Source organism: Sipha flava, unplaced genomic scaffold (assembly GCF_003268045.1).
Source record: "Sipha flava isolate LNK unplaced genomic scaffold, YSA_version1 606_pilon_pilon, whole genome shotgun sequence".
Lineage (NCBI taxonomy): Eukaryota > Metazoa > Arthropoda > Insecta > Hemiptera > Aphididae > Sipha > Sipha flava.
In genome coordinates this window covers 1-14,766 of record NW_020273583.1, presented here as the reverse complement: position 1 = coordinate 14,766, position 14,766 = coordinate 1, and the positions used below count along the sequence as shown (strand labels likewise).

The following is a 14,766-nucleotide window of genomic DNA, read 5'->3' as shown; positions in this document are numbered from 1 at the left end:
AATACAAAAATAAAGCTCTTATTTATTTATTCTATGTATAAACTATATGTTTATTTATATATTAATTTAGGACTATAAATCATTTAATAATTTTTAATTTTTATTTAATCTTAATTATTTTATTAAATATTGTATTATTTAAGAATTATTTAGTTCATGGCTAGAAAAACTGTGCACAACAAATAGGGGTAGGCCAAAGAGAGGCAGGCACAACAGCACAGTAGTTAAAAAAATGGAGGGGGTGACAGAGGCCGGAACACCCTTAATATAAATTCCCTAATTTTAATCCTCTGTATAAAAATATATTACCTTTTTAATAAAAATTGTTTATTTAATCTCTTAAGGTCTTTGACCTTTCCCCCTTGAAAAGAAGTATTTGCATCATAATCTAAGTGAACAGGAGTTTCTGAAATCTAAATTGTAAATGTTAAGTAGTGGCAGCAAATACGTACTCCAAGTAGTTCAATTGAACTGCCTAGAAAATTAGGTATGTTAAAAAATATATAAAAATGATCATTAAAAAATTTTAATTAATTTTTTATATATTACTTGATAACATCTTTAATTATTAAAGATCTGTACAATAAATGTTTTGGTATTGGAATGGGTGGTAAATTAGAGTGGATAAATCTAATTATTTGAACTGGGTGTTTCAATTTCATTCGGCGCCAATTGTTTGAATCCCGATGGACTGTATGGTGTTCACAGAACATTGTGTAATCTTCGTGTAAGGTATAGGCAACACAAAATACATGTACGCACGAATGTTCTGTGAAAAGAAACTTTGAAGAAACCCACCGCATATGCATAAACGTGTGCATACCCGTACTTCAAAGAGTGCCTACTATGTTTTTGGGCCCTATCTAAACAAAACGTTTAGGTATATTTAAAATAAATCATAATGTATAAATATTTCAATGAAAATAACTGTATTTTTTCATTTAATATAGTGGTATATCAGTCCCGATGAACATGTTTTCCTCGGAGCTCGTAATTTTTTCTCAGACACATTGAATTAATAATGATTTGTACTTCTGTAGTCCATCACTGTTTTGCATACACTGACTGCTATAATATCGTAATAAGTTTTCGCTCGAAAATGTAGTTTTATTTATTCCATTACAAAAAAACATCATTTATTTTTCACCAAATACTATAGAATACATTACGTTTACAACTCTTCGGGGATGGTGTCCGGACACGGTTATGTATGTAAAACGGCGCGACAACGCTGTACCCCAGTAGTTATCACAGTGCAGTACACGTAGTACGACACGCGTAACCTTGTAAATACAAATAAATATATTTTTTCCGGTTATTACAATATCGCAGTGGCATATGTAATGATTGGCGAAGCGCTAAAGACTGATTGGCAAAGACATATAGAAATCAAGCGTCCTCGGAGTGTAAAGAAGTGCACGCCCGAAGAAGCTGTGTACATAATAGAGATAAAAACTCACGATAATAATTGTTACTAATTGTTTTAAAGTACAATTACAAAACGACGATTGCGATATTTTCCGAGTGTGACTATACCGTATTAAACTTTTGAATACATTTTTATATCAAATCAACAAATGCGAATAATGAATAAATTTTTTTTTTTTCTACATTAAGTTTTGTAGTGTCCATCATAAGGTATTGTTCACGTATTGCTGTATGGTAATGACTTGTGGATTTTTTTACTGTTACGAGTTGCACTGCGGGTCAACGGCCAAACGCGTGGGTCGCGCACGTTGGACCGAAAATCGGTACGTGCGTCGCACATCGGACCGGCGCCTTCGCTTGTTACGTTGACATTAACTGTGGCGACTCCAGGGCGGTCGATTAGGTCTGTTCCGAGTGTAAATATTTAACGAGACCGTATCGACACAGCGTTAGAATAATAACACGGTCGAGCTCAAAGTAACACGGGTGTAACCTATTATTTTCACTATTATTTTAGTGGTTTGCGCGCGCGTGTTTCTATTGTTCACATCCAATATCGATAATAACTGTGAACGCGGACGAAAAACAATCACTGTCGCCCGTCCGATCGCGTTTTTATCCCTGCACAAAACGTTACACGTAATCGACCGTGAAACGACCGGTTTGTGTTTTTCTTCACCGAAAGCCGATCGTTGGCCGACTTGACGATTGTTTTCTATTTCGTCCGTTCGTATAAACATACGTTTATGGAGTCAAGATTTAAAGAATAGATCCCTCTTTGAGTTTTTTTTCACAATAATCGTAATTTTGTCTTTTACAAATGTTTAAAACTCTAAAAAAAAAATTTGACAGAAGAAAATATCTATTCTATCTTTATTGTTTAATTATTTTATTTTTTAAACATTTTTATATCTAACTACGTTATAGATAGAAGTATACGAATTTTGTTCCTAGTTGAGAGATTCTAAATTCTTTACTACCGCGTATCGATCGTTTTCTAAAATTGCACTGTAACAAGACCGATGTTTCTACGTGTCAATTAACTCAATACTAACCGATTTCAAAAGCTGCAGATTTTTTTTATACGCACCAAGGATGTTTATTTGTTGTGATCCAAATCATGTGTTAAACAACACATACGTTTTCTGTCACACAGTTTTTGTACAAGTTGGATTTAGATAACAAACTTCAAGTCATTGTGCATTAAATTAAGGTATTGAAGACACGTTGTCTTTAGTTTTCTATTTTAGAAGCCAATTCACGATCCCTCTCATAATATTAATAACTATCGTTTTATCGGTGGTAACACTTTTGCGGCTCCTTAGTCAATAAAAAAAACTAACAATATCTTTTATGCTGTCCGTCACGTGAAACGTGATTCCACTGAGATGTGTGATACCGTCATATTCTACTCATAAAATATCCTGTGATCTCTACCCGACAACGATCACTGTATTGTTTCCTGGGAGAGCGGTTAAGACACCTACCGGGGGGCTGGACTTACGTCCTGAACACGACATCGGTACGTATGAACTGGGACTATGGCTTGACATTTGCAAGTTGGTATAGCAAACTTTCGGCCAAAATCTCAGCCCTTGTAACGGCGAGACCGTTGTGCAACATCCTTTTAGTTAATGGTACACCGTTGTCCTTCTCATTTCCGTAAGATGAACGAATATTATGCACTATAAATGATTGTTGACGTTTTTATTTACTCGGTATCCTATCCCAATGAGCGGTTCGGTAAGTTGGGTTTTAGTTGAGCGGCAACTGGCGAGTACTATAACACGCTGTATATGAGAAGTTTCTGAGCACGCAGTGTATATGATGTGTGCGACTGAGTCGTATCTCGAACCAGTAGGTTAGTGTTAATGGACGGCGCGAGATAAAACAGACCGTCTGCTACTTTCGAGCAGATACAAATTTAAAACAAACTTACGTATTTTCGGCGGCCGTGTATATGTATGTGTAAACCACAATAATTGTCTTTGTGTGGAGGATTTCGGGCGGATCTAGCCAAAGTCGATATCAGCCTAAGAACGTACTTATAATTGAGTAGTTAAAACAAAGTACGCAAAAAAACTGGTAACTATTAATGGAGATATGTGTGAAAGAATCGAGAGCAAATTTTACTATCGCGACATGGTATACTGTTTATACTCGTAACTAAATCGTATGGTTGTGAAACGTGGACGATAATGAAATACGATAAAAATTAACTAGAGGCAGTTAAGATATGGATATAGAGGGGAATTTTAGGAATAAGTTGGATGGAACATACGACGAATGAAGTAGTGTTGGACGTGATAAACGAGAGAAGAACGCAATTTGATGGACGCAATAATGAAAAAATATATATATAAAGCTAATTGCACATATCTGCTATGATACAACAAGTTTATCATCATCATCACGGAAGGGGAAATAATAGATAAATTAACTGAAGGAAGACCGCGTAAATCCTTATTCGAAAAAATCTTCCGTTGGTTGGGTTTTACCTCGGTGTGTGGCAGACACAAATGGCTACAACTACAAGGTTTGGCCTTTAGAAGCTGATGATGAACACACCCTTTGTGTTTTCAATTTTTAGATTGAATAATCACCAGTAAAACGATAAACGAGACACAATACGACGGTACTAATGTCGCTTTTTCGAAATATTAACGTGTATGACGGCGAATTGTATAGGCAATTCCCAGGTGAATTGTATTTAGCAACACATTCTCATTATCGTTAAGCAACGGTTCGAGCAAATTGGAAGACGTTACTGGATAAATTTAAAAAATTTAAAACCTAGTTGTTATTCTATCAACACCTAGAGCTTACGGTTCTTGAGAGAATCTCTGTTGCGTTTTTATGAATAAAAAATTTACAAGTATATGAATTATATTTATAATATGGCGTTTATAAACAATTATTATATTATTAACTAGCCGATTTACCCTGTTTCGTCCGAATTAGTTTTTAATTATTTTTGATTATCGTTTTTATTTTAACCGTACACGAACCGCCTAACGTGTTATGTATTATACTACATAATAGTGAAAAAACTGTAACAAATGTTCATCTTATTCGGTAAACATTCTAACAATTTTTCTTTCATACAAACCTTGTCCAGAAAATTGCGATTACAACAACGGCCACAAATCAATCAAATCGATCAAGCCGTTCACTAGTGATGATTCTTTTGCATACATAAAATAATTTATTTTTATATATGAATAAAGTTGTGCCATTTAGTATAGAACATTACCTTGTATATATAACAAATATATGCCATTGAAAAATCAAAAAAAAAATCGTTATAAATTAACATAATTTATGTAAAAATAAATATATTACGGTTGAAAAAAAAATTTAAAAAAAATAACAACTTACTATACAACATTCGTTAACATTTTGAAAAAAAAATCAAAAACATAGATTTGTATAATAATAATTTTGGTGCATAAAATACAAAAACGAAATTTACAAAAAAAAAAATTAACAAATTCAATAGTTAATAAAAATAACGATTTAATCATAATCAAAAACATAAATATGAAAAATAATAATGACGTGTAGAAAACACAAAAACAAAATAAAAAGTCAAATAGTTTTGAAATGTACCATGAAATGTACAAATGTAAAACAGCTTATAAAAATATAAAACTGTTTATAGGTATCCCTAAGGTTTTATTCGGCGATAAGGTACAAAATTATATATTTTAGTAGACGTTGTTTCCCTCGAATTGTCATCGTTTATAATTAAACTACAAATTGGTTCAGTTGCTCTTCGCTAAAATTTTAATAATACTAAATAACCTCGAGCTTGATTTTTAATGCTTTACACAGCTTTTCAATTTCGACTTGTACTTGTAGCGTCGCGTTAGGCTTCTTGTACAACTCGAACAGACAGTTTATTATAGAAGTTGTCCACGGACTGTTCGGGCCGAAGTTTCCCCCCGAGCAAGATTCAAGTATATTCGTCACCAACTGCACGACGAACAGTAGCTCGTCGCCACCTTTCTCGCACGCTTCATTCAACAAGTGTTCCAAAGCAATATCGTCCTTCGATATCGGTTTATTTTGCGCCAAAGTGATCATTCCCAACCAGTGGCCCAGATTTTTGATCAGTAATTTATCCGCCATACTTGGAATGCCTACATTTCTTCCCAACAGAACCTGAAACCATAATATTTACATTCTCTGTCAATACAATTACAACATAATTGAAGTAGTTTATTAAAGTGATTTGATTATTATTACGATATGCTGTTCAGAATACATTGCGGAATATAAATAGTAGATTCATTTTTATATATACTATATCGTAACGCGCTAAAAAACTAATGACCCATCCACCAATAATAACTGTTCGCTTGTATTTTTCCAACACGATCAGTTAACGTTTAAATAGGATTGAAGAAGAAACGTGTATTATCAAATTTTTACCTAATTTTTTCATCCTAAAAAAATGCAACTCTTTAAAATCTACACAAATTTTCAGTGCCTCGAACAAATACAAAAATTCATAATATTCATATTATAGGGTATCTGTTTTTTTTATTCAAATTAATTGCGATTGTATTTTATAAAGATTATTTTAGTTGAGATTCTTTTTATCTTCGACTGAATAGATTGTTGATATAATATCTTTATCTAGAGAAAAATAAAATATTCCCGGCTCAAAACTGTTATTCACCTTAATTGTATTGATGGTGTCCGACAATACCATCGAATTCAGCGTTTTGCTGTTCAAACAATTCAACATGCTTGAGTACAGAACATGAAAGTTGAACTCCTGTCGCACCCGTTTCAAGACAATGTACTTGGATAACCACGGCAAGTGTTCTTTGGCGATCAGACGCTTTATGTCACTGCACTGTAACAGAATCATAAAACACAGAAGGTTAATAAAATAAGCTGTTGACAGGATTGTTTCACTAACGCTGCATGCAACGTTTGATCGTAATACGAATTAATGGAAAAAATTAAAAGAAAAAAAATCAAAATGAAAATATCAATTGCATTGGCATAATCAATGTATTCGTATGTATTCGTATGGATTCTTACCTTGGTTTCGAGATTCGTTTTACACAAGCTGTTGATAACATAACGAATTTCGTCTTGTACAGTTTTAGACGGTACGATTATCTCGTCATCGACAACCGTCGCGGCGATCGCTGGAGGTTCCGATTTTGGCAACGCATCGGCCACCGCGGCGATCACCGGATCAGGTTTTGGCATTTGCTGGCAGATAATCGCGTCTTGGGACCGCGATTCGCTTTCCTCCTCGCCGTTATCGGTTTCCGATATCGTTTGCTCGTCGATGGCTCGTCGTCTAGTTGGCGGTGCAAGTTCGACCAAATCGTGCACCACGTCCTGCGCATAACAGAAAAAATGATTAGAACCAGTGGTGTAGATGCAATTTTTTTTTTGGGGAAGTGGGTATTTAAGAGTACATTTATTATATTCTTAGTATATCTTAATCTGACGTTCTATATAATATTATTACATTTAAAATTGTATTATTATTATGCCCCGTTTTTATGAAAATTATTTTGTTACTTAATTTTTAAAGTATACTTAATCAGAGTAAAATTAAAATATAATTTTACTATAATAATTAAATATCATAAAAAAAAAAATCTGGAGGCGTGGAAACTCCTTACACCCCCGCCCTCCCTAAACTACTCCATTTTTTAGAACCAATATCTAAATGGTGTTTCGAACGAAAACGTTTATGCGTTTCGTTAGTTTTTTACACAAATATCTTTGTTTGCATTCCAACGGTACCATCGGACGTATACGAACTGTATTAAACAAAGCATTATATATCAAGTAGCAGTGTTGGGGTTTGATTTAAAGAAAAAGTTCAATAATTAATTAATTTAAATCGAACAAATCCGAATGATGAATTGATTAATATAGTTTAAAGTCTAATCAACGTCCACTATTCATCTATTTTTGATTTATTATATTGTTATTTAATTATTAAGATTTAATAAGTAATTAGTATTGTATTACGTTCTTTTTCAAAATTTCAAACTTACCTCAATAATGTCCGGTAGAAAATCATCGACTTTATCAGTTTTTTCAAGGCGGACACACAGTTTCGAAAAATTTTTCAATTTCGTTTTAAACCGATCAAATGCCATATAACTGAAATTGAATGCATTAGCATTTTGCGTATTCTTCAGATCATATAATATGTAAGTAATGATTGTTTTCAATGTATTTTTATCACTAAAAAATAAAATAAAAAAAAAAAACATTTTTGTTAGTTTTTATTTATATCGATAGAATTTGATTTTTAAGCTTATGCAAATTAAATAACTTATAAAAGGCTACTTACGATATAAATCCATACTTTAGAAATCCACCTACAAAATTAGCCATTTTGAAAATATTTTGATCTGAGTATGATGAGAATAAATGGAAATCTTTTATCAAACGTTTCATCATGCTACAGATAATTTCCTACGCGAATAAAAATACATTGAATTAGAAAAAAGAATATCGTTATAACGACTCTAATTTATTTATTATGACAATTTTAACAGTATGATATCAGGCTGATTTAACAGTTGCATTCAATGATGTTGTCATTTTATTTTTCATGTAGCGTAAAAAAAGCATCATTCACTTCCATAGGCGCAACTAAAAGGGCACAATAGGGTTTTTAGCACCACTGAGTTCAATGTAGCACACCTGTTTTTGTTTTCAGATCTATATAATCTATTACAGTTAAACACCATTTAATTTAAATTTCAGCAATTCCAGCACCCCCAATATTTGGGATCTAAATGCACCCATGTTCACTTCTTTATTGTTGTAACTATTTCAATTTATGGCTTAAAATTCTCATCAAATACAAATATAGCAAATGAACTATGTTATTTATATATCTAAATATATAAAAATCTCGTGTCCATAGTGTTTGTGACTAATTTTGTATATACATTTGGTAGGTCTGCAAATAGGTTTTAATCTATTTTTTATACTCCTAAGTACTATTGTTTAATAAATCGTAGTTTAATTTAATCATTTTTGACCCGATCAATAACTGCACAACAGAAAATGAATTATTAAATGATACTATTAAAAACTATTTAAAAACTATTAATTTTATTTTTGGTATTAAATGACGGGTATTGCATAAATATTAAACAACAAGATCCCGCAAGAATTTAAGTTCGAAGGATTATTATGCATATCGGTACATTAGATAATGGAGATAGGAAAGTTACTACAGATGAAACAGGATGTATAAAATTACCGACCGATTTCTGCACATCATTTATTCGCAAGATGCTCTCATTGACCAGATATTTCCCAATGTACACAGACAATGAACAAATCATGTGTGGCTGGAAGAAAGAGCAATTTTAGCAGCAAAAAATGTGGGCATCAATAAATTGAATCTCAAGATACAACATTTATTACCAGGAGACTTGGTGTCATACAAATCTATTGATACAGTTTGCGATGCTACTGAAGCTGTAAATTATCCAACAGAATTTTAAAACTCATTGGATTTACCATATATGAATAATTTACAACTGAAGGTTGGATCTCCGATTATTTTGCTTCGTAATTTGAACCCCCCACGATTGTAAAACGGCACGCGATTAGTCATAAAAAAATTAATGAAAAAAATGTTATCGAAGCCATCATTTTAAATGGCAAATTCCGAGGTATATATATATATTATTACCACAAATCCCTATTAAATCCACAGATGCGATAATACAATTTAAACGCCTTCAATTTCCAATTAGATTGACATTTGCAATGACTATCAATAAGTTTCAAGACCAAACGATGTATGTTTGTGGCTTAGATTTGAGCATATCATGTTTTTCACACGGACAATTATACGTAACGTGCTCTCGAACCATCCAGTTTGTTTGTGTTGGCAAAAGATGGGATAGAAAAAAATATTGTACACTCTGTTGCGTTAAGAGATTGTTATGTTTTTTTTACTAATATTGTCATAATTAGTGATATATATATATAATTTTAAAGGATTAATTTTAATAAATTATTAAAAAAATAAAAGTTTGATGATTTTTCATTTTTATATTTCATTACTGTTCACAACACTTCATACCTCTTCCACTTATATACCATATCCTTACACACCTTTACTAAATGTATTATTTTTTTCCAGCAAAATATTGTCTAGAAATAATTTATATGTCAAAACAACGTTTGTCGGGCCAGCTGGTATATATATATGTGGATATACAGTTGCGTATTTACGTGTTCTGTGAGTTAAAATATCCCCCAATATTTCTAAAACAAATAGCAATGCTATGGAAGCTTTGTCTACATGTAATCTCGAAATATATCCAAACATATTTAAATAATTAATCATTTTCACCACACTCCCAGTTGCACAGAGTTAAAGATTATTTTCATTGTTACAAAGGATAAAGATTTATTTACGTAATACTATTGACAAATTATGTATATTTTTTATACTACTAAGATTATATTATACTAATTATTATCAAGTCTTGGTAAACAATTTAGTATCATAATTATTATAAAATGTAATTAATTTATAATTGTTCTGTGTAGAAAACAATTAATAGGTCAGCCATGCTTTCAATCAATCGAAAGGTTCATATTTAAAGTAATCAAGTATTGGACTAATTGGCATTAAAAAAGTTGTGTTCCTTTAACACTGTAAAATTAACTAATAAATCTATACAAAATTTAATCAATTTATTTACAAAATTTCCAGCCGATCTGAAATTATTTAATGTTCTATTCATTTTTAAATACGAACTGCACACAATTTTAGTCCATGTAATAGGTAGTTGATTATAAATTATAAAAATTTTTACAAATGTATATCCTTAAAAATATTTTAGGCAATTATTATTGGGGAGCAAAGCTGACTATACAACTTTGTGATTAAACTATGATAATATTTTTGGGGAAAAAAGTATTGTCTAGACGCCCCTCCCCCCCAAACAAACTCCAAAATATGCCACTGTAGCTATAAATATTCTTATGCGTAATATTAAATAATAACAAATTCTTACAGTTTCAAAAACTGAAAAGGTTTTTAAAGAATTTTCTTACACTTAAATATGAGAGTACTAGTACAAAAAATAGAAATTATTAAAATTTTAATCAATAATTAACTTTCAAAAATACTTTTAAAGTATAGCAGTTGGTAAGGAGTAGGAGATCAAAATGAAGCCACATCATCAAAATCTAACCTAAGGTTGACTTTTGATAAAATTTATTTTCAACATTTAAAGCATCCCTTAACTGAACAATAATGCAATCATAAAGAATTATTTATATTTTAATACATATTTTATATTTAGTTTAATTTTATTATGTATGATACTAAAAAATTAATATTTATTTTTATTGACACATTTTAGTTATTTTAATTTTTCTCATTAACTTGTAGAGAAAAATCAGAAGTTTAATTAATTTTATCATAATATTTATATTACGTATATTTTTTTTTCATCAAAATTAGCATTCAATTTAATGAAATGTTAACAATTTGATAAATTATATACAACCCAAATATTTTCTAATTAATTTTCAAATTCATACCTATATAAATTATTTTAAAATTTTACAATGTTATTTTCACAATTTAAACAATTTCAAAAGCATTTTATGTTTTTCTAGGACTTATGCATTAAAATGTATTTTTAACATGCAAGAATTTTTCTTTTAAAATATTAACCCTTAACTGGTATCGTATATATCACTTTTTCATCGTACCCATCAATTGTATTTTAGCTCACGGCTTTGGACTATTTGTTTTTTGTTATCAATCCTAATAACACAATTTTCATGTCATGAAAGCTATTAAAAACTGTTGCGGGTCATTTATGACTCAAGAATACCTGTTACGTATATTTTTTTTATCTCTTGTCATCACATAATTATTATATTGAAATAGATATTTTCAGGCTTTGCTTCAAATTAATTTTAGCTTAGGAAATGGGTGATGATTACAATGTTAAATTGAATGTAATAATATTATTTTTATATTCAAAAATTAATTTATATTTATAGATTATAGTACAGCACTCGTCTTTCCAATTAGTGATTAGTCGAGTTGACTTAATATAGAGAATGAGTGATTAAAATAATGAGTGATTAATGAGTGATTTAAATGTTATAAATTGGTTATAAGAAGTAGATGGTGATAATTTGAGTGTTCTAAATAGGCTAAAATTTTAAACTTACATTTTTTTAATAATTTTACGAATTAAAATATGCCTTGAGATGAATAAAATAATGTTTGTAATTTATTAGAAATAAATAATTTATGACCTTGATTTTATTTTATTTTTTAGACTTATTATCTAAGCTAAAAAAAAACCTTGGAATACTTCGAACCTGAATGTATATGATTATAAAATAAAAATGACTAAAAAAAATTTTAAATATCCATGTAAAATTGTATTGTTATAAAAAAATTGAATTAAAAATAATATTTGATAAAAATAACTATGTCATTAGGGAAGAAAATGATCATTTGATTACTAATAATATGATTTTAAAAAATAGAGTATTGAAAAAATGAAAATTTTTAATGTTATAAGCAATGAAAATATTGGGTCATATATGACTCCATGATACCAGTTACGTAAGTGCAAATAAAGATAACTGTTAAGGGTTAAAATGAATCAACATTATAGCTTTTATTACTAATCACTTTTAATTACCTTATGATGAGGTGCTGGAGAAACATGGAACCGTTTAAAAATATTTAGCACATCATCGCTGGCTGGATCCCTAAAAATTCGTTGGATATAATTATTGATACGTTGGTCAACTGTGTTGAGTACCATAATAAATGTATACGTATGGTCTCAAAATAAAATAAAACAATTTTAAATAGAGTATTAATTATAAGAATCGTATTCAATATAAATAATGCCTATAATGTGAGTAAATTGTTAGGGTAGTAAAGACTTCAAAAATGTCAGGAGACGGTTAAATGGTCCGCGTCAAAACAGAAAGTGTGCTCGAAAAATGTACTCTTTCGTAGACTTCGAATCGTTTCCTTGGTGAAATAATAATCATATAGTGTAGCTTTCCGTTAAGCCAACATATTAATTACAATAAAAATTTAAATAATGTAATAACACAAAACGTGTTATCAGTTTTATTTTTAATAAATCGAAGTTTAATTTAATAATTTTTGATCGGGTCGATATTTATGTAATTGAAAATGAACTATTAAAAAACTATTAAAAACTATTTAAAAACTATTAATTTTATTTTTGGTATTAAATGACGGGTATTGTGTGAAACAAGGTAAAGCGAGGTACCACTTGGTATGACCAAGAACCAAAAAATTAATTAAATTTGTAACATACACCTGAAGTTTACCGTATAGGCAATCTAACGTGCCGTTACCTGACGGATATAGAATAGGCAACTTAATATGCACAACGACGACGACGAGGATGGGAGACAGTGACTTAAACTTAACACGGGAATGGGGATATTGAGTTTAGTTATAAGGGGGCAAGTCTCTGTGGTCGGATCGGTATGATGCAATGACCACAGAGCTCACACAAAATCGGAAAAATCTCAATCACTCAAATCACAACTTAAAATACGTGACGATTATGGTAACTGCAATGGTAACTGGTAACTCTCGAAGACCGTGGCGGCCTCACACACCACCCAGTGGCTGGCGGACTTACGCAGAGGTGAAGGCGTACACTACCGAAGTGTTTCGACGATGACCAAAATATTGACTGGTCTCACACAGTGGAGACACGACGAAGAAGACAAAACAAAAGGTGACACGTACTAATAAAATTTAAATAACTCACGCAACGCAGATCTGGTTATGGTAATGTTTTGATTTATTTATTATAATTTTTCACTAATAATAATAATAATAATACTAATAAACGTCCGCATTAATTGCGGGAGGCGCGGCGATAAAAGTTCGCGACAACGAAGATTTAGTAGGTATATAAAAAGAGGTGTTGCCTAAATGGCGTACGACAAATGAAATAATAAAAAAACTATATATGTTTTGTGTCCTTAATAAACGACAAAAAGATCGACAAAAAAACAATGTGTTGCCTTAGTGGCGAACAGCGAACAACAGACAGAAGAAAAAATAGTAATAAATATAAAATACGTAATATAATAAAGGGCGTTGGCCGTTATGTAATAAGTAGAATAATTCACTAATCTGCATAATTAATTAACAAAGATAATACAAAATTAACGAGAGATAATAATAATAAATAAATAAGACAATAATCAACGAACACATACTAATTAAAATTCACACAGACGGAAGATTAGGAAGGTGGACACAGATAAGGACAGGTCGACGCCATCGTGGTTGCAATTATGATAATAATAATAATAAGAAGAAGAAGACTACGTGTATAGCGCATAAACAAGTATTGCATAAATATTAAGCAACAAGATCCCGCAAGAATTTAAGTTCGAAGGATTATTATGCATATCGGTACATTAGATAATGGAGATAGGAAAGTTACTACAGATGAAACAGGATGTATAAAATTACCGACCGATTTCTGCACATCATTTATTCGCAAGATGCTCTCATTGACCAGATATTTCCCAATGTACACAGACAATGAACAAATCATGTGTGGCTGGAAGAAAGAGCAATTTTAGCAGCAAAAAATGTGGGCATCAATAAATTGAATCTCAAGATACAACATTTATTACCAGGAGACTTGGTTTCATACAAATCTATTGATACAGTTTGTGATGCTGCTGAAAATGTAAATTATCCAACAGAATTTTAAAACTCATTGGATTTACCATATATGAATAATTTACAACTGAAGGTTGGATCTCCGATTATTTTGCTTCGTAATTTGAACCCCCCACGATTGTGCAACGGCACGCGATTAGTCATAAAAAAATTAATGAAAAAAATGTTATCGAAGCCATCATTTTAAATGGCAAATTCCGAGGTATATATATATATTATTATCACAAATCCCTATTAAATCCACAGATGCGATAATACAATTTAAACGCCTTCAATTTCCAATTAGATTGACATTTGCAATGACTATCAATAAGTTTCAAGACCAAACGATGTATGTTTGTGGCTTAGATTTGAGCATATCATGTTTTTCACACGGACAATTATACGTAACGTGCTCTCGAACCATCCAGTTTGTTTGTGTTGGCGAAAGATGGGATAGAAAAAAATATTGTACACTCTGTTGCGTTAAGAGATTGTTATGTTTTTTTTACTAATATTGTCATAATTAGTGATATATATATATAATTTTAAAGGATTAATTTTAATAAATTATTAAAAAAATAAAAGTTTGATGATTTTTCATTTTT

The 14,766-nt window shown here is 30.8% G+C and overlaps 1 protein-coding gene across 1 annotated transcript; it reads right to left on the bottom strand.

The window, feature by feature from the left end:
• Window positions 1–4,962: 4,962 nt before the first annotated feature.
• On the bottom strand, window positions 4,963–13,500 carry LOC112691346 (CCR4-NOT transcription complex subunit 1-like). The gene is made up of 7 exons (XM_025565524.1): window positions 13,116–13,500; window positions 12,126–12,195; window positions 7,766–7,890; window positions 7,464–7,656; window positions 6,484–6,792; window positions 6,113–6,292; window positions 4,963–5,592 (listed from the first exon to the last, which is right to left on the bottom strand). Exons 3-7 carry the CDS (start codon window positions 7,873–7,875, stop codon window positions 5,224–5,226), a joined length of 1,161 nt encoding a protein of 386 aa, XP_025421309.1. The 5' UTR covers window positions 7,876–7,890; window positions 12,126–12,195; window positions 13,116–13,500; the 3' UTR covers window positions 4,963–5,223.
• Between the last annotated feature and the right edge of the window lie 1,266 nt (window positions 13,501–14,766).

Coding starts and splice junctions, on each gene's coding strand:
- LOC112691346 (XM_025565524.1), bottom strand. CDS start 7,875: ATGATGAAACGTTTGATAAAAGATTTCCATTTATTCTCATCATACTCA. Junction 6,793..7,463: donor TTCTACCGGACATTATTGAG/GTAAGTTTGAAA, acceptor TGTTATGCGCAG/GACGTGGTGCACGATTTGGT. Junction 6,293..6,483: donor AAACGAATCTCGAAACCAAG/GTAAGAATCCAT, acceptor ATTCTGTTACAG/TGCAGTGACATAAAGCGTCT.